The sequence below is a fragment of the Pteronotus mesoamericanus genome, unplaced genomic scaffold, assembly GCF_021234165.1.
Source record: "Pteronotus mesoamericanus isolate MK-2021 breed Mesoamerican mustached bat unplaced genomic scaffold, CSHL_Meso_final contig_22, whole genome shotgun sequence".
NCBI classification, from domain to species: domain Eukaryota; kingdom Metazoa; phylum Chordata; class Mammalia; order Chiroptera; family Mormoopidae; genus Pteronotus; species Pteronotus mesoamericanus.
The window spans coordinates 880,347-900,659 of NW_026555090.1; the positions used below are offsets into that span (position 1 = coordinate 880,347).

At 56.6% G+C, this 20,313-nt stretch overlaps 1 protein-coding gene across 1 annotated transcript; it reads right to left on the bottom strand.

Moving 5' to 3' along the window:
* Positions 1 to 1,113: 1,113 nt before the first annotated feature.
* On the bottom strand, positions 1,114 to 19,939 carry FLCN (folliculin). Its single transcript, XM_054571118.1, has 12 exons — positions 19,813 to 19,939; positions 13,880 to 14,145; positions 12,868 to 13,014; positions 11,580 to 11,801; positions 10,508 to 10,668; positions 9,007 to 9,098; positions 7,280 to 7,461; positions 5,466 to 5,579; positions 4,584 to 4,707; positions 3,213 to 3,344; positions 3,008 to 3,113; positions 1,114 to 2,360 (listed from the first exon to the last, which is right to left on the bottom strand). Exons 2-12 carry the CDS (start codon positions 14,120 to 14,122, stop codon positions 2,159 to 2,161), a joined length of 1,725 nt encoding a protein of 574 aa, XP_054427093.1. The 5' UTR covers positions 14,123 to 14,145; positions 19,813 to 19,939; the 3' UTR covers positions 1,114 to 2,158.
* Positions 19,940 to 20,313: the final 374 nt, after the last annotated feature.

The following is a 20,313-nucleotide window of genomic DNA, read 5'->3' on the forward strand; positions in this document are numbered from 1 at the left end:
CTTGAGACAGTTGCTTTATTCTTTATTAATATATTTGCCATTAAATCTTTTACAGGCACAGATCCTGTTGAATTCTTTCCTTTTTCTTTGAATGGGCCATATGTTTCTATTTCTTTGTATGCCTTGTAGTTTTAAAAAAAACACACCACCACACACTGGATATTTATGTTAACTCCAAAAATCAGATACTGCTTTTCCCCTCGTTTTGTTGTTCTTATTTTTACAGTTGTTGGCTCTCTCTTTGCCACAAATAGGCGTGAATGTGAATGTGGTTTCCTCAGGTCTTTTCTGAGCCTTTCCTTGGGTATGCAGCCACTGTCTGGTTTTCCTCACATATGCAACATATGCAGTTGTTTTTTTAAAGAATTTTGTTTAGTTATTTTTAGAGAGAGAGGAAGATGAGAAGAAAGAGAAGGAAACATCAATATGTGATTTCCTCTCACATGCACCCCACTGGGGACCCAGCATGCACGCCAGGCGTGCGCCCTGACTGGGAATAGAACCAGTGACCCTTTGGTTCACAGGCCAGTGCTCAATCCACTGAGCCATGTCAGCCAGGGCATACGCAGTTGTTTTTGAGTGTCAGTCTTTCCTCTCTGGCTCCTGAAAGGAGAAAAGCAAACAATGAAGCAGGTGGGGAAGGGCACCAACCAATTAAGGCTTCTTCTAGCAGTCACTTCAACTAGAGGTGGGGCCAGCAGCCAGGAGAGAGGTGCTGCAATGGCTGCCAACCTCTGCACCTTTTGATCAGTAGTAGCATCAGTGATTGGTGCTCAGATCCCTCATAGTGAGGACAGGGTCCTTTTTACCCATCCTAGTTCCCGTACGCTGTGTGCAAGCTGCTGCAGGAACAAAGGAACACTGCCTGCCATGTGGCTGGTGGTGGGGGACAGGTTGCTGCTACTGTGTCATCAGCTGAAATTGACCAAAATTAACCAGTTTACCAGTCTTTCCCTGGAAGTTGCAACCTGTTAACAGACTCAAGTTCCAAAATAGTTGTATCATTACTGGTGTTATTTTACCCATATTTTCTGTGATTGATCCCAAGAAAACTTAAGCTACCAAACCAATGAAACCCAGTAGTTAACATTTTATAAAAATACATCTTTATTGTTTCAATGTTCTTACATGATACAGATACCAAGTCATATAAATTTAGTCATGTTAAATATACATTAAACAAAAAACTAAACTCAGCAAAAATGCTGCAAAATCCCTCTACACCATGAACCCTTATCAAAAATGCACACTGAGATAGAACTATTATATCTTAAATCATTATGCTCAGGAAATTACTGCAGCCAAGTGTCAACGTTTAAGCAGCAATAAAGAATGTGATACAGGACAGAACTACGGCGGGTTTCTCAACCGCACACACAGGCAGCCAGGTGAGGTGAATGGCCCCACTGAACGTTTCAGGAAAGCATCATCTTTGTGTAACAAAGACCAGGGGCTTGTCCAACTACAGTGTGATTTCAAAGCAACTTCAGAAGAGTGTGGCCAGAAGACTTGGTAGTCACATGACTCCAGCACATGCATTCCAGAAGATCCAACTATGAGAAACACATCCATCCTCTTTACTCCAAAAGCCTTTCCCAGAGCCCTAACCCAACACCAGGTTACTAAAACGACTAAGGGGCAGCACCTGTCTTGAATATTTACAACTGTAGCAATTCATAACGTGCATGCACATAAAACAGGGGAAACTCTTGCTAAATTTCAGAATAGAAAGTTCTGAATGTTAACCTAAAGAGAGGGTACGATATTGTGGCTAAAATACCCAAGTCAGCACTGGCATGACACATTTTCCCTGTAAATTTTGAGATCTAAGTCCACGAGAGACTTGAGACACACGCTTCCCTTCATCTTTTCTCACAGGGGTGCAGGAATGCAGGGACTAGTCCCTTGCACGAGTCTCCCGCTGTCCTCTTCAGGCTGGAGCAAGTGGAGCCGCTTGGGGGATGGTCCCGAGAACTACACCAGGCCCTCCCCCCACCGCAAAGGCACAGTTCAGCCCCAACAGTTTCCATTCCTTGCTTGGAAGCAGCTCCATGCCAGCAGTTCAGAAATGGGAGAGCAGCCCGTGACAGCCACCAGGCGCCCCGCCCCCCGCCACACTTCCCAGAGGTGCACACCAACACCGACTTCCACGACAGGGTCAATTACGAGGTTCTGAGGCTGTCGGGCTACGGACCGTGGACATGAGGTGTGACTTGTAGGTTTTGCTCAGGCCTGTCATCCAGAATTTGAGCAGCTTGACATTGTCCTCCTCGGATGCTCCAAGGATACTCAGGAGTTTCTGGGTGTCCTCTTTGGGTCGACTGTCCACTTTGGTGAATTTAAAAAGGACCTTCACTTTGCTGTAGAAAACCAAACCAAAACACTCAGATCCCACAGCACAATCACCAAAGCTCTGGGCCTGGGGCCTAAGTGGCTTCAAAACCGAAAGCGGCCCCGCACATGGGGCTGGAATTCAAGCTCTGAGAGGAGACAGCGCAGCAGGGCAGCCGCCCGCACATGTCTCGCGCTCTCTAATCAGGCGCATCACAATGGGGAGAAAAGACAACTTCCTTAAATTCATGAAAGGACTTGGCTGATCTTAAGTTTCTCTGTATTATTTGAAATCAGGACTATGTTTGACTAATTAAATCTGACAAAAATTACTACGAAGACAGGAAGAAATAAAGTAACTTGCTTTAGTAAAATGGGAACATCTATTATCTGACTTTCCGATTTTTAGAAGTTAATTCAGCAGCTTCCCTTGGAGATAGGTGTCACTAGATCACTTGCTCGGTGTCACCCAGCTAATATATTAAGTGGCAGGGCTGGTATTTGAAGTCATGCTCTTAACCTCTCCTCTGGACTGGCTCTCCCGGCATCCACGGCCTCGCCTCTTTCCCTGGAAACAGCTCCTGGCTTCCCTCAGCAGACCTGCGGTGGACGGCAGCCTAGCCCTCCCCGGGAGGAGACGTCAGGGACCCCAGGGGTCTGGGTGGGGTGCACTCACTTCATCCACTCTTCCTTGAGGCAGATGAGGCACTGGTCAACCACGTCCACAGATAGATTCTGGTTGGTCAAAGCAGCTTCTATCTTATTCAAAATGGTTGGGCCAACTGGGAACGGGTGGGGGGCAGCGGGGTGGTCAGCACGGGGGAGTGCCTTCCTTCCCGCTCTCATTCTGGGGGAAGGCAGCCCCACTCAGCAGCACCCACCTCTGTCCGCAGCTACAGGACTCCCACTGGTCACGGTGAACTCGTACTTGCTGAGAGACTGGTCATCCTCACAGCCGGCTGGGTGGAGGCTGGAGCGAGCCGCTGCGTGGACCTCCACTACGACGGCAAATTCTGCAGCAACACAAAGCACAGCGCTCTGCGCGTGCTCCTCCTCTCGCCTGCAGCAAGCCCCTCGCTCTGCGGCTCCAAGTTACCTCAGGTCCACCAGGACAAACGCCAGCCTCCTGAGGTTAACACTTGGCGTTTAAAGCTTTCTGTGGTTTATTTGTAAATAGTTAAGGTTTAACTTTTGCCTCTGTTAAACTAATGATGTTATTTTAACATAACTACTAATTATATACTTCAATTCGCTTAATACTAAACAGCCCCACGACCGCTAGAGAGGCCCCACTCACTCCCATTTCACAGACAGGGAAGCAGACCCAGCCGCTGAGTGACGCGCCCCAAGTCACACAGCTGCAAGTGGTAAGAATCTCAAGCCCACGCCTGAAACCATGTATGAAACCAGAGCTGACGTTCTCAACGCTGCCCAGAGAAAAGGCACTGCCTCGCGCCTAACGCCCTGCCGACGGACATCCCAGCCGCCTGGGAGTGCGGTGGCTGGCCCTCACAGACGTGCTCAGAGAAGCCCTGACTACCTAGGAGGCTGGGACATGCACCCAGGCGGACTCCTCAATTTCCTAAACCAAAAGTGAGGGATGCTGCTTAGCTTCCCGGTCGTCTGCCTAGAGGAGAAAGCCCGTCAGCACTGAGGGCGTGGCTGGGCTGAGCAAGCCCCACCCCACTGACGGACGTGGAGGGAGTGTTTAAGGCATATACAGGGAGAGTGTTTGAGACCATGCTCCCAGAATAATATGCCATCAGTTTTGGCTCAAATGACCTCTTATTAAAAAAAAGGCATATCAAAGGATGAAAAAACTTGGAGAGGACAACGAAGCAGGACAGAAAAGTGAGAAGGCAAAGGCAGGCCCCGGGCCTCCGCCTCAGGGCAGACGCGGGTGCGCCCTCACAGCCCCGCCCACCCCTGAACCGCCACAGGGCCCGGCCCCTCCCGCCAGATGGCACCACGGGTTGCTCCCTCTGGTGCCCGCTGGAGCTGTTCCCACGGCCACGGCTGTGACTGTGGCCTGCCCCCAACCAAGAGCCGTGCCCTGGGTTGTCCAGCCCAACCCTCAGCCACATTAAAGACAGAACACAGAGGCGCGATGGCAGTGGGAAAGCTGGTCCCACAACGTGGGTCCTCCTCCCCCCGAGGGCAGCAGGTGACATCCCCGAATGCACAGCTAAGATCCCGTTCCACTTCTGCGCCGGGGAGTGCAGGGATCCCGATCGGACGGGGAGGGCAGGCACCTGAGGAGAGCACGTGGGCGGGGATCTGCACGCGCGGGCTGAGCCCCAGGAAGTTGCACCGGTAGGCCTCCTCGTACTGGCCGCTGTAAGGGGTGATGCGGACGCAGCCCACCGGCAGCATGGTCTAGGAAGGAGAGAATGACTCAGGACCGACACCAGCGGCCATGTCCTCCGCCCCCCACCTGTCTCCACCATCCACATGCCACGGACCCTCTGCAGCTCCGTCCAAAGTCTCCCTCCTCCCAGAAGGCGTTCCTGGTCACTCAGCCCCTCTAGGGTATATCCTGGCTTCCAGTCATACACGGCTCATGCTGCCTTTTGCTTTACGGTATTGATTCTTATGTAATTCTTTTCTTTCTCAGATGTTTGTCTCCTCCCTCACCCGACAAAGAGATGACAGGCTTTCTGAGAGACCGCGTCGTACCCACATTGTGCCCTCACAGCCCTGGGCAGGCGGCAGGCACTCCCACACCTCCTGATGACTTAGACACGTCAGAGCCAGACTCAGGCCCTGGCACCGCACATGCCTCTGGGAGGGAGACAGCAAGCTCCGCCTCACCCACCCCGCCCCACGCAGACCACTCTGTGCTGGCAGAACCCTGCCTCTGGCAGCTGTAAGCCACCCCCAGGGCTCGGAGAGGGATTCTAGGTGGGGCAGGGGAGGCGGGGCAATTACTTATCTGTCTCTGGGGTAGCCCAGACTCTTCTACTGGACATAAAGCCCAGGAAGGGCTGCCACTGCTAACGGCGGGGAGGCACACAGACCCCGAGCACAGGAGTGCGTGGCACACGAGGCCATCGATGCCCCCCCAGCCAGGTCAGCTTGGAAACCCGCCGTGGGCGCGCGAGGCCCTGGGGCGCCGAGGACAGAAGCCCTCTTACCCGGAGCACTTCAAACGCCGACAGGACGAGGTCGGGGTCTCTGCTCTTCCAGATGACCTGGTTCCCCATCAGAACGTGCCAGGCCAGCATGCGGAACGCCTGGGCGCCCAGGACCTGAGGGGCAGAGTGCAGCGCTTTCTGCCCACTCATGCTGCCGGTCAGGAGCCGCCCCTGCGCAGGGCAGGCCGGCAAGCCGGCAGGCAGGAAGCCACTCCTCGTCTCTGGGGGGCGCGGCGACAGGCCCAGGGTTGGAAGGAAGCAGGTGGAAGCCCTGGATTGGTACCTGAAAACCTGATCTTGCACATTTTATAAGATCTTTTTCCAATTTTATTTTCAAAACCTTGAAGCAGAAAAAGTTTTAGCTTTTTGCAACATTCACCTTCCCTCTGCACACACCTCATTTTGCTAAACCGCTTGAAGGCAGCAGCAAGCATCCCGAGACTTCAGGACCCTGAGGAGCGAGGGCTTCTACACAGCCCCCACCCGCGCTCCTCCCAGAAACGCCACGTCAGAGAGCCCCGGCCGCTCCGTCTGCTGGTCCTTCCTCTGCTTCAACCTCGACCGGCCCCCCTGCAGCCCGCTGTCTGCTCCCACGACACTGACACGGAGAAGGGTTCAGTCCTTGCCTCACGGCTCAGAAACGTGGCCACACACACACAGAAGGGAGCTACAACGCTGCCTTTTATCAAACCCCCAGAGCCTCGAAGCACTGCCACCTACAGGAAAATTCAAGAGTCCTTCCCACTTTAATCCACATAAGCACACGAGCGGGATTTCAGCCAAATACATGGCTTGGAGGGATGACCGTTTTCCGTTCGGAAGTCCCACAGAGCACTGGCCATTAAATCAGTTCTTCCTCCATTTTCCAAAACAGAAATAACTATCTTTTGATAAAATTCACGCTTACTGTAAAAATACAGAAAAATAAATGCACAAAGAGACAACCTGCTTCTGTAGCCTATCAATGCCTCCCGCACCCCCACCCCCGACCAAACAGGACGACAGCCCTCACAGCAGCAGGCGGCCCCGGCCCCACCGCCAGCCTTCTGGTCAGTGACCCCGTGGCGGTGGCCCCACAAAATTCTAATGGAGCTGAAACCTCTTACCACTGAGTGACATCACAGCCATTGTCAACCAGCAGCATCAGCCAGGTGTTGCCGGTGACATTGGCTGGGCAAACCCGCTGCACTGCTGGCGGCGAGAACACACAGAGGCACCGCCACATGGCAGGTCCGCGCTGCCGCACAGTGGCGGCAAGGCCGCCTGGCGACACACTCCTCAGGACGTATCCCCACCGTCAGGCAATGTGTGGCTGTGAATGTGTATGTGCATTTCTTTCTTGTGTTTAATGATAGTCCACTGTTTGAACACAGTGACCATGGGTGGACATTCAAGTTGTTTCCAACTTCTTACAAGAACAGCCATCATTTTAAATTTGCAAAGCAGCTAGGCTGCATGCCAAAACAAACAAACAAACAAAAGCCATTCTGTTCATTTAAAAGATTCTAGAATGACAGGATTAGCGTATTAGCGACCGTGAGAAGCCAACCATCCACACCTTTCTTTAGAAAAACACCTACATCATCGAAGAAAGGGCAGCACAAATCCTGCGGCCCGCGACACTCCAGAGGCCGACCGTTGGCTTCATCCGCACACCGAGAAGGTTCCAGGTGGCTCCAAAGCAGCCAGGCCCTGCTGGGTCTGGAACAGGATGGGCCCAAAGGACAAAGCACGCTCACACGGGCAAGCGAGGAACCGAGGATGGGGCTCTTCTCCCAAGTTCCTCATTGGGGCGCCGCCCCTCTGTCACCTACCTGTCTCATGTGCCGAAGGGACTTAAACACAGACAGCTTTCGGGGCTGCCAGTGATCACAGTCTGAGAGCAAGGAGGAATCTGTCGGGCATTTGGTCAGCTCCCGCCCTTCTGCACCCTCTGGACGGGCTCTTCCTTCTTCAGCCTCAGAGTTGTCCCAGCTTTCTGATTCCTCTTCCAAATCTGCAAGACAGACAACAAAAACAGTTATGAAACATGCTATCCCCTGGATTCCTTCATTTCCTGGATGCAACAGTTTCCTTACATGACCACTTCAGCACAAAACATCACATGGTCGAACCACCAGAGGTTACGGATTCCTGGCTGCGGCCGGCTGTCTACACTCCTGCCGCCCTCGGAGCCTGGGGCGGGCCGGGAGGGCCCAGCGCACGGTGCCCCGGCCCCGGAGCCTCCCTCTGCCCTGCCAAACACACGCCTGCGTGACGGCCACTGTTCGCTGCCAATGGGAAACTCGGAGGACACAGCAGCAAGGACCACGGCTTGTCTGTACTGAGCTCCTCGGCCAGTCCCCGTTCTGAGGGCTCCCACACATCATTTCACGTAACCCTTTCAATGGTCCTAAGGCCAATATGATTCTCACCATTTCAAAGATACAGAAATACCCGTTACTTCAATTAATTTTCATGATAATCCTCATAAGGGGTGAGACCCACAAGGAGGGGGCCACGCCCAAGCACAGAGAGAGCGGAGCAGCCAAGCAGGAGAAGCCAGGCCAGGCGTGTCTGACTCCCAAGTACGTGCTCAAACCTCTCTGACCAGAATACACACCAAGATGTGACCTGCATTTCCATCTCTGCTAAAAGTGTTTCTCCTGAAATACCTGGCTCTCTGTATAAGTCAGTCTCACCAACAGGCTACGCTCACCACCCTCCCTACAATAATAAGCTGTTCTAGGGCTGACCGACGCACAATGACAAGGCTCCCTCCTCTTGGACCGAACACGCTCTGCTCTCGCTGAAACTCAACTCCCGTTTCCCTGCTCAGGAGAGCAGGTCTGGGTGCAAGCGTGTGCAAGTCACTTGACAACAGGAGTGACCTGGAAACAGCTCCGACTTATTAGGAAGGCCCACTGCTCGCAAAATGAAGCACATCAAGCATTATTAGTAAAAAACTACACCCAACACACACCATGAGTCAGGTGTGCCCAACCGTGCAGTTGAGACCGTGGACCTGAACCCCCAAATACTGAATCACCCCCTAAGGAAACACACAGCAGGACCAGGACCGGAGGTCCCTGGCTGCTGGGCTCCTTACGCACCTCACCCTGGAGCCAGACAGGAGGGTCGACCACGAGCCTGGGGGACACTGCCCCTGGTGGACACCTCGGGTCCCGCTTGAAATGGGGAGGACATTTTATTGTTAAAGAGCAAAGAATGAGACGTCTAGAACAGGCAAGCACTTGGTTAACGATAAAACTAGGACGAGAAAACCTTCACCCACTTAATACTCTGCACGGTCTGGTGGCCCTAATGGTGGATCTCCCCAGCCTTCCCAGGGTCATATATTCTTTCATGGGACTGTCCAGGAAAATGAGACAGGAAGTCACAATACAAACACCATGGCCGAAGGCCAAGCTTTCTGCAGCTGCTCCTCCCGGGCCACCCCTCCCAGGCCCTGTCGGCCGCCACATGGAGGCGGCCGCGGGCCTGGGACGCCCCAGCAGCCACCACGGGCAGAGGGCTCCCGGCCCGGCAGCTCCCCGCTCACCCGCGAGCTTCTCCATCTGGACCAGGGTGTCCTCGGTGGGCGCGCCCTCCAGGAGCTTCTCGGTCAGCCGGCTGCCGCATGCTTTCAAGAGCCTGGAGAACAAAGCTGTCGTGTGTTCTTGCCAGAAGAAAAACTATACCTAAAGCCAGTTGAAGCCTCTTGATCGAAACACCAGTTTATAGAAAATCGTGTTAAAAACACACGTGGAGCCACACCACAAATCCTGAACAAACGACCCAGGCCTTCCAGCAAAAGGCCCTGGAAGCAGGCGCCAGGGCAGGGGAGGCGCCATGCGGGCCGGGGGCTTCCCGCAACCCACATGCCGAGTCCCGGTCCGGCTCACAGGTTGGCTCCGAGGCAGGACAGGGAACGTGAGCTGGGAAGGGCTGGGCTGGGTGATGCCTTATGTTGGATATGAAAGTGGTTTTATGACTGAAGTGACACAATTAACATTTGCTTTAAGAAAATTCTAGGGAAAAGTGAAGGGGCAGATGAAAAAGCAGTAAAACGTTGGTGATGCTAAAGCCGGATGATGGGCGTGCACAGTGCATTGTACTACTCATTCTACCTCAGGATGTCGTAAAATTCCCCTAATAAAAGTGACTTTTAAAGGCCAGGAATGCCTGTCAGACAGGTGGGGGCACAGGCACTTTCTCCTCAGTTCGCAGGAGCTGGGGAGCTGCCCTCGGGGACGCACACCTGAGGAACCCCATCTACCAGGACCTCAGGTGACAAGACCCCAGATTTCCAGCAGACACCGCTCTGGAAGGAGAGTCTGGGGAGTCTTTGGAAGGAGTGTATCTAGCAATGGAGGAACAAAACCAGTTTGTGGCTGGAGGACCAACTGTGGTCGTCTCAAATACGCCCCAAGTTCACCGACACTCCTCCCCTTAAAAGGCAGAGACGAACCCTCCCCTCCAGACGAGGCCGGCCTACTGAGCAGCACCTCTCGGCAGCAGCGCGGGCTTGGACGTAACATGGGGCTGTCGGGGCCGGGCTAGGAGGCCTTGCACATCTCACCTCATCCTCCCTTCCCTCGTTCGCCCTGAGGGACGTCGGCTCGGGCGCCCACGTGGCGAAGCGCAGGCCTCGGCCCACGGCCAGCAGCAGCCTGCGGCCCCGCGAGGGAGCCAGACCTTCAGGCGCCGCGGCCCCAGCCGACGGGAGCTCCTCCGAGCCTGAGCCAGGCCTGGCCGGCCAAGCCGCTCGTGCCACCTCCTGGCCGCGGAGGCCATGCGAGACAGAGGCTTGCCACTGCTCACCAAGGGGTCACTGGTCTTGGAACAGGAATATTGTTTTTAAAACATTGCTAGGAAGTGAGTTCTACATAAAGGGGCCTGGCACCTACTTGAGGGAAAGCTGCGCCCGGTTCAGCGCTTACTAAACAAGCACACGCCATGAAGGCGCCGATGGCTCTACCCCAGATCCAGGCACAATCCAAACAGCGTCCGGTAGCTGCTCTCATTCTAATAGCTGCTGAAAGAGCGGAGAATCTCATTACCAAGCAAAGGAGGTGTGGAGGCAGGCCCACAGGTTGTCGTCACTCGTCAGCGAGGTCAGCGAACGGGCGGCGTTACCATTCCTTTGGTGCAGGAATGGGGTGAAGGCCGTGTTCATCCTCTGGGCTCGCTGTGGGCATCCAAACTGCTCTGCTTCAAACACCTGAGGTGCACAGGAGAGGGGCGGTCCTGTAACAGGTCAGCCAAGCAGCCCGGCTGGTTAGCAGCCAACGTCAGGATGCCACTCCTGCGACTGTCCTGCTCTACTTCCTTGATGCAGAACACAGAAAAGGCCACCAGTCTCATCGTTCCAGAATGGCTTGCTTCCCCACTCTGTTAGAAGACACCTGAGGAGAAGACCTGGCTAAAAAGTTCTCCTGTACCCTCTCCTGCCACGAACTTGCTAGGCACTTGATAGATGCTAAGGCAGTATACGTGCTCAAGGTGGCCATTACTGTGAAGTCTCCAATTTTTTCTGCCCTCCCCCTCCTGGGCACATGGAGGCATTCCCTACTCAGAGCGTGGGGGAGGGGGTGGGGCATGCGGCCAGCACCCTCCTCTCCCCACAGCAGGCAAATGAGCAACATTCACCACAGCCGCTGCCCCACTCGCCAGGACCCTACAACGAGCAGATTCCCCAAGGCCCAGCAACAGACAAGCAACACGATCACGGGGAACACTGAGGTGGGAGGGCACGTGCTGTTTGCAAGCAGGGTCGGGGTCGCCGGGGCCCGCCGGGGCCCGCCGAGACACAATACGGAAGCCGGAGCGGGGCTGCGGCCGCAGCACGGTTAGTGAACACACGGTTGGAATGGAGGTCAGAGGAAGCAAAGGCAGCAGGGATGAAACCAGGGGGCCCGACTGCAGTGCAGAAGCAAGAGCCGAACAAGACTCGAGAGACCACAAAGCGGCAGGACGGGCCGGCCGACCGCGAGGCTTAGGGTGAGACCCCACGCTGAGGCCAGGAGACGGCAATGCAGACAGAGCCGCGGCCACAGGGCCGCTGGCCCGCGCCTGGACTCCGCGCACGGCTCTTCACCCACAGCCACCCGCTGCCCCCATCGCGGCCATCACCTTGAGAGCCTTGCCCTGGAGCTCGTCGATGATCCCTCGGATCTTCCCGAGCAGGAAGGGCCAGGAGTTGATGAGGTAGATCCGGTCCATCATGATGGTGATGATGCTGTACCAGCGCTGGAAGCCCCGGGCCAGGCTGTCTTTGATGAAGAAGGTGTGGCTGAACACGAACCCATGCTGCTCGTCCCCAAAGAAGATAGGGCCTTCACGACCGGGGCAGACCTGGGACAGAAGCACAGCCCCTCCAGGACACTGTCTTCTCCTGGCTTTAACGACGCACAACCAAACGACGCACAACCAAACCTTCCTCGCAGGGATCCTTTCTGCCCTTAGGAGCCACCACTAATTATAGTGGGAGGCGCAGGAATGAGAGGAAAATTTTGCTTTCATCAGCTCCTGAGGTCAAACTTTCTAAAGATAACATTTGTGATCATGGAATGCAAGGACCATTAAAGTAGGTTCATTACCTTTTTCCACCTTGAGCCGTAAGTCACTCCTATACAAGTGATAAATCTATCCCAGGCTCAGGTTCGCAACATCACTCGCCTGGGACATACTGGAATGCTGGCAGGAGAAAAGGGCTGCTGCAGAGGCCACGGAGGAAAACCTCACACTTTATTTGCAGGAGAGAGAATCAGGGCTCCCCCAAGACAGTCTCCCCCACCTGGCACACAATGCTGTCAGACATGACCACCTGCTGCTAGCAGGCTGGCGGAGGACGACGAGAGGGGGACAGCAGCAGGCAGGCGGCCGGGCAGCGACCGCCAGCAACCAGAGTGCGGCCCCGGAAGGAGGGCGCTCCGCGCGTCTGACTAAGTGGGTGTGGCGACAGGAAGTTTCAGTAACTGGATTATGAATCCTTTGTGACAGATAAAAAAACAGAGATGCTAAGACTCAAACTCAACAATAGCAGACGTGGGCTGCAGAAAGAAATGGATTCCCTCGTCCGCAGGGTCTGAGAGCACATGATGACTGAGAAAATAAAAACAGTGACGCTTGATACGGTAAACTACATAGCCTACAAATATTTCACATCTCGGAAATATGTCCATGAAGAATCAACAATGAAAGTCTGGTGCTGAAAATGGTAAGGTAGCAGCCATGGAGAAGAACCGGTGCAGGACGGTGGGTTCCGGGGCTCTGCCCCGCGCTCCCGGATCTGCCCGCCGCCCGGCAGGGCTGACCTCTGCCTCCTCCCGGCAGCTGACACTGAACCCAGTCAGGGAACCCTGGGGTGCAGGGGGTCCCTGCGGAGAGCCGCCTCCCCTCCCACGCCACAGGCGCTCACCTCACAGCTCAGGCTCCGCACGCAAGCCTGGCGGACGATGCTGAAAAGCTGGGGGTGGCTGGGGTGCTGGTGGCTGACGTATTTAATCGAAGTCTCTTTATCATGGCTGATATACCCAGGGTGGCCCGCAGCAAGTGACCGGCAGCCCTGCCCATGACAAGAAGAAAACCAGTTGGTCGGGAAGCAGACAACACACTTTCTAACTCATGCAAATCTCCATCTGTTTCCATACGACAGTAACTGGCTTCTAGAGTTACCCTTGCCCGAGGGGTGCAACGCTTCCTGGCCGGGAGAACCAGGGTGCAAAGGGCACACAGGTTTCCACAGGGTGTGAGCAGCCGACCTAAGCGACTGAGCGCCTGTGTAGCAGGTGCTAGGAAAGCTCCGCACCCGTTACCTCATTTAACCCAACGCACGGCCTCTGAGACGTCAGTGAGACGCCCGTCACACAGGAGGCAGAGCTGAGGCTCCCAGCTCCCAGGGGCTCCCGCAGTGCCCTGGGGTCTCAGGAGGCGGCTGCAGACATCAGCATGGCGCCAACGGGACCCGCCACCGCCTTGGGCCTCAGGCCCCAACCGAGGCCCCTCATGTGAGCGGCCTGGTGAGGGAGCGCAGACCCCCCTCCCCAGAGCTGACCAAGCAGCACAGAGAGGGACGCCCGGGACCCCCCGGGGAGGGAGCAGCAGACGGAGCCCGGGGCCCAGGGCGGCCGCCGTGTGAGCACCAGCGTGCACAGGGGACGGCTGAAGGGCGAATGTGACGGTGCTGGCAGCAGTGTGTTGGCACAGGGTGGGCTAGAAAAGCGAAAGTTGGGAAGACGGGAAAGAACTACAGGGACATAAAGAGCAGCAAAGCCACTCTGTGGAGAAGGCGCTGCACACCCCCACGAAGACCACACCTCCTGCGGGGTCCAGTCCCCAGCACCCCGCGCATGTTCCCGGCCAGGAGGCCCCCCACGCAGCACAAGCCCAGGGAGGGAAGGAGGGGGCCGCAACAGCCCTGAGCCACTTGCCTCACACATGTCCGACTTTTTGGGCCCTGGGCTGCTGGACTCCGCGCCAGCCCCGTCCGCGGGGCTGTGAGTGCAGGTCCCTCCGCTCATCTGAATGCCGCCTTCCTCCTCCTCCGCCTGCGCGCCAGGGCCAGGGCCGGCCCCCGCCCCTTTAGGAAGCGGCGCGTGCAGAACCTCAGTGCAAAACAGAGTGCGGGGGCCATGGAGCTCACAGAAGTGACAGAGCGCGACAATGGCGTTCATGGTGCCGTGGAGACAGCAGAGGCCTGCGTGGGGCGAGATGAGGAAACATGTCAGCGGCCTGTGTGTGTCCCCCGCCCAGCGCTGTCAGCAGCTCTGGAGCGTAGGGTCTGGCTGGCCACTGTCTCCTCGCCCGGCAGCACTGGCGGAGTAGCGACCCTGCCGCACTGCGCTGGGTGCAGGGGACACCAGAGACACGGTCCCTGCCCATGGGGTACAGCGACAGGAGGCAGCGGAACTCGGTGGTCACACAGCGCCCTGCCGCGGGAACGGGGGCAGCTCCGGGCAGACAGAGCCGCGCGGCGGCCTGCGAGAAGCCGTGCGCACGCCCCCAGGGGGGCCGGGGCCCGGGCAGTGTGGGCGCAGCACCCGGAGCGCAAGGACAGCGGGTTCCGGGCAGCGCGCGGGAGAGGTGCGATGTGGTTTCAGACCAAGGGCCCCCCAAGCGAGAACTGAGGGAACTGGGGCGGGGGCGGGGGGGGGGGGGCGGCCGGCGTGGAGCGCTGAGGGCGCACAGCTCCAGGTCTGAGTGTCAGCAGACACTTAGCAACAACAGCAGAAAACTAGGAGGAAGGCGACTTTAGGGATTATTTTAGGCCATGGTAAGCCCCTGATTTTTTTTCCCCCCAGGATTAGAGAGCCTTTCAAGAGAAACGTAATAAATTTGAATCTTATTTTAAAAGGACCACTGGGGCTGCTGGGCAGGAAACAGACGTGTGGAGCCAGGGCGGACGCGGGGCGGACGCTGTGTCCCGCTCGCTCACAGCAAAGAGGCGGCTGCGCGGCCAGAGGCCGTCTCACCCTGACTGCACCCCCGAGGCAGAGCCGGCGGCTGCTCGCGGGCTGCTGTGGGGCGTGAGGAAGGGCGCAAAGTCGTGGACCAGCAAGCGAGGAGCACAGAAGACTGCAGCCGGCGGCGGCGGAGGGAACGTGGGCGCGGCGGGGCCAGGGGCCCCTCAGGGCTGAGAGAGGAAGGGGAGGAAGCGCTGGACAGGGCGACGGTAAGGGCAGGCGGCGAGGCCAACTCACTGCAGCAGCGCCACCCGAGACCACGCGAGCAAAACCGGAAGGCGGCGAGCAGCAGGGCGCGGGCGGCCGCGCGGCGCGGCAGCTCTCCGTCGCGAGGGGGCGCCAGCGCAGGGAGAAGTCAGGCAAGGCTCTGAAGGGAGGAGCCTGTCCACTGGGCGGGCGGGCGGGAGGTCTGGGAGCGAGAACACAGGCGCCACGGAATGGAGATGGGACGGTTCCGGCCCAGCTTACATGACCCAGCTTACATGACACGTGTCGCACAGGAGGGCCTGGATGCCTGGCTACGGAGGACCCCCATCTTTTCCAGTCCCACACCGTCCAACACAGTAGCCGTGAGCACATGGGGCAACTTATTTAAATTCATTACATCAAAAAGCCCCATTCTTCAGTGTCACGAGCCACATTTCAAGTGTGCACTACCATAAGGGGCCCGTGCCATCGTTTAAAGGGACAGTGCAGATCATGGGACACTTCCATCATCAGAGTTTTATTAGATAGCCTTGCTCAAAACAAATGAGGAACCCCTCTTCTCTTTTGGGGACCCCACCCGCCATGACAAGGCCAAGGAAGGTTGTTGCACATCCTCTGTCCTCACTTCCTGGCAGGCAGAGGCGCCTGCCTGGGACACTGACCCTCGAGGAGGGCGAAGCAGCAGAGTGAACACTCACCGTGGGGGCGGGGAGTCCCCAGGAAGTCACCCTGGGGGACGGCCTGCCCAACAGACGCACCGAGCGGTGTCCCTGCCCGAGGGGTGTCCCTGCCCGTGGTCCTGCTCAGCCCGCTCTCTAGCCTGCCTGCTAACTCCGCCTCCCACCCGGTGTCGGCTGACGCGGTGGCCACGGCCGTCAGTCCTGTCCCTGAGGCAGGGGCTGGAGCTCAAGTGGCTTCCGTGGGAACGGCAGAGGCCAACACAAAACAGGCATCTGAAGAGAAAAGTCAGCTGGTCTGACAGCAAGTCAGGCCTGGGGATCAGGCAGAGAGACGCGAGGGACGGCTGGCAGGATGCAGTGCCCCGCGGAGGGGGGTGGGGGGGGCAGCGGGAGGAGACGGGAGGACGCTCGCTGGCGGTCAAGTCTGTACTACCAGAGAGGCTGGGGACAGAGGTCCTGAGCTCGCCCCACAACCTTCCACTCCTCACCATTCAGCCTCTCTGCGCCTCCCCTGCGAGGAGCGGCCCCCTGGGCAGCCCACCCAGAAAAGCCGCTCACCTCTCACCTCCAGCCCTGTCACCGTCCCGCCTCCCCGGCTTTGTTTCAGTGGAATGAACATCCTCCAAGTGGAGAGGCTTTGTCTTCTCCACAGCAGCGCCCCGCCCGTGGTGGCAGCCACGCAGCAGGTGTTGGGCGCGTGACTGAGCAGCTGCCCAGAGATGACAGCTCCCCAAGGGCATCCAGGAGCACAGCCACGGGGGGGCGCCAAGTAAACCCGATACAGGGGCCACATGGCTCGCTGCACTCAAGTCAAGGAGAGCAACCGTCAAAAACGCAGCATGGTCCTGAGCAGTGTAGCTCAGCTGGCTGAGCGCGGTCTCGCGAAGTGAAGGGTCGCCAGTTCGATTCCTACTCAGGGCCCAAGTCTGGGGTGCAGGCCAAGCCCTTCGTTGGGGGCATGTGAGAGGCAACCAACTGATGTTTCTCTCCTTCTCTCCCTCCCTTCCCCTCTAAAAATGAAGCAGCACTCTTGGCCAAGGTTCATGCCATCTGTAGAGCATCAATATGAACTTTTATGTTAAGTTGGCCTAAAAGTCTGTAACATTTTTTCTGTATGACAGCTCTAGTGCCGCTGGCCTTTAACTTCATTCAAAATAATTTTGTTAGCTATATTGTGACAACTGTCATATCAGTGTGCATTTAAAAAAAACTTATCAAAATTGGTGAATTTTTGTGCTGCCATTTTAATACTGAAGATGGAAGAAAATATGCAACATTTTCAGTATATTGTTTAATTACTTCAAGAAAGATAAAAACACAACTGGAACACAAAAGATTTGTGCAGTGTAGGGAGAAGGTGCTGTGACTGATCCAACATGTTAAAAGCGGTTTACGAAGCTTCTTGGTACTACTGACATTCTGGTCACATAATTCTTTGCAGTGGGGCTGTCTTATGCATTGGAAGCTTTTTAGCAGCACCCCTGGCCTCTACCCACCAGAAGCCAATAGTAAGTAGGAGACAGCTGACATACTTAAAATATCCAAATCAATGAAGTTATTGGTGAAAATGAAAAATGTATCTTTTGTTTTACAGGGAAAAAAAAACCATACAGACTTTCTGTCCAACCCAGTACTTGACAGAATCACACGTTCCCTGTCCCACCTGGACTAGAGCATCCCAGGCCACTTCCAAACAAGTCGGATAGGACAATGGCAGGCGCACTTCAGCCAAGACCGGATGTTTTGTAGGTAAAAAACAAACAAAACACAGAGCTAATTCTAGAGCAATGGACTTCGTGGCGTGAAAACAGTTCAAGCAGTGTTCAGCCAACCTCGAAGAGGGACACAAGCAAGGAGCTGGGGACTCCAGCGGCTCCGAGTCGCTTCGGGGGCCTTCGCCACTGAGCATTTGCTGGCTGACAGCAGCAGATGCTGTGGATAAAGTCTTAGTGGAAGTTTCCATTTCTACTGCAGTGTTCCATAAAGGATCTCTTGAAAAATAAATATATTTAAATATCTTTGTAAAATATAAAATGCTAAAAAATAGTCCTCATCCTTCCTACTCTTAGGTAGAAGGCTAGTAGTCACTGGAAGGCGGTGAAGCACCCTAAACAACAGGTAACTCGAGAGTCACACAGACCTTCTGGGTTGGAAAGCCTGTCCCCAGCCCTTACTGGCCATACAACATCAAACATGTTCCTTAACCTCTGCAGGCACCACCTGAAAGCCGAGAAGACAGAGCCAAACCCACGTCTCCGAGGTGACTGCGGCCCGGGCAGCCGGGGTCCTGGAGAGCAGGGGGTCGGCTCTTCCTCACCGCCTTCCGCAATCGCTGCCAGATGTCACTGCGGAAAACAATCTGGTTTGAGTAGGCCCAACAGCTCTTCCTTTCCAACCAGCTTTTTAGAATCCAAGGAAGAGGCAGAAATCTTCCCTGCCCAAGAGGCCAGGTCCTTGTCCACATCCCCTCCCACAGCGGCTGGGCGGACCTAAACAGTGACCTCCGGATGGCCCTCCCACTGCTGTGGTGTGCCCTGGACTCGCGTTTACTTCCTCCCCACTCCCTGTGGTCTTCTAGGACCACAGAGAATTAACGATGCCACCAAGTATGAACACTTTGCAAATAAACGCAGCATTAAAAAGGCTGTGAACCGGTGGTCAGCACGAGAACCCTGTGCAGCTTCTTGAACTAGATCCCTGCAGGGCAGCCTCACCGAGTCAACTGGTGCCAAGTGAAAAGTTCCCTGGAGCGTTCCCCCTGGTCAGACCCCACGCGGTGGCTCTGCTGTGGTATCTACAGATTTCGCCTGGATTTCTGTGTACAGGGCTCCTTGGCGCTTGACACTGGAAAGACAACACTGTCATGTGCCATTACTATTCAGCTGACAGCATGGATAACCTTGTGTCTCTAGCACTTGCTCTGCTGTGACCAGGAGTCCCTCCTGCTACCTGAGTGGACGCTGTGGGTGTGCCAGGGGTCCAAGGACTGGAGAGCCACTACCTCCTTTTAGCAAGGCCCTCCTTGCTCTCTGCCTCGGTGGCTGTCGAGGACCACCTGGGGTTTCAATCCACGAGGAACCAATCCCTGGGCCAACCTTCAGGAAAGAGGGATGCGCCTGACCATGCCCACCCGACCGGACAGGCGGGTCTTCTACCCTCCCAAGACCCAGACCCAGGCCTGCCTCAGTGTCGCCGGCCCCCAGAACGCCTCTGGGAGCGAGGAAGGAGGACACACACACTGTCCCCTACACACAGAGCCGAGGGGCAGAGCGCAGCGGGCCGGCAAAGAGCAGTCTCAGCGACGCCAGAGGACACTAAAGCAAAGAGGCCAGCAACGCGGCCCCCGGTCCTGTTTCTCACCCTTGTCCAGCTGCGACCTTCCAACCGTTCTCATCTCGCGGCTCAGATACACTAACTGCTAAAATTCTGTAGCACACCAAAATTACATTTTTGGCAATCTGACAAAAGTATAATTTTGATTCATTCACAAAGACACTATTGCGTGTTGGCTGCTGTCACTTTCTTATTTGGCAATCTAAGGGGAAAGAGGTCAGCGCCCCCCCCCCCAAACTGTCAGGTGTTGTGTGTGTGCACGGTGGAAGTCGCTGCTTTCGAGTTCCCAGGTGTGCCCCCACCCCGTCCTGCCCCCGCATCTCAGGTCCTCGCACCCCCTTCCTCTCCCGCCGCCTGCCACCGCCCTCACTAACCCACTTCCCACCAACTCGGAACTCGGCTGTGCCCCTCGGCTAACCCAAGGCCGTGGTCCCGCCCTGGCCCCGGGGCTCATTGCCCAGAGCCCACTCCCTCTCTCGGTTGACCGCCGTAGCCAGGCGCGCTTCCCACCTCCACGGAGGCGTCCCACTGCCCCAGTCCGGCCTCCGCCGCGCCTCGGACTAACTAGACTAGCCAAGGCCCGCAAAGACCACGCAGGGCCGGAACCGTCCCAATGGCGGAGCTGAACTCCGACGGGCATAGGAAACACCCAGCCCGGCGGCGCCCTGGGCCGCTGCGCACCTGACTGCGTGTCTTCCTGCCGCAGCCCGGCCTGGGCCCCTCCTCGAGTTCGTAGGCCCGGCGCCCAGCCCCGCGGACGCCCGCCAGCTCCTGCGAGCCCCCGTTCTCCACGCCGGACGAGGGTGCCCGAGCCACGCCCGCCGCGAACTCCGCTCGTCCGACCGCCGCCGCGAAGTCCAAGCCAGGGCGCCTGACCAGGCCGGACCGTCCCATGCGCCTAGCCCGCGGGGGTGCTCGCGATGTCCGAGCGCAGCTGTGCCGGCGGGGCGAGCACGGCGCCGCCGGGGCCCACGCCCTCGAGAAGACCCCGCGGGTCCGGCCACGCCGTGGCTGGCAGAGAACCTCGAGACGCCGCCTCACACCATCCCCCTTCGCCGCCCCCTTCCCAAGCCCCCCACCAAAAACCCCGAAATGGCTCAATCCGTACCGACGAAAGCTATTGGAGGAAACCATTTCAAGAGGAGGGAAATGCTGAAATTAAAAAGCTTTTTAGGCGATTTG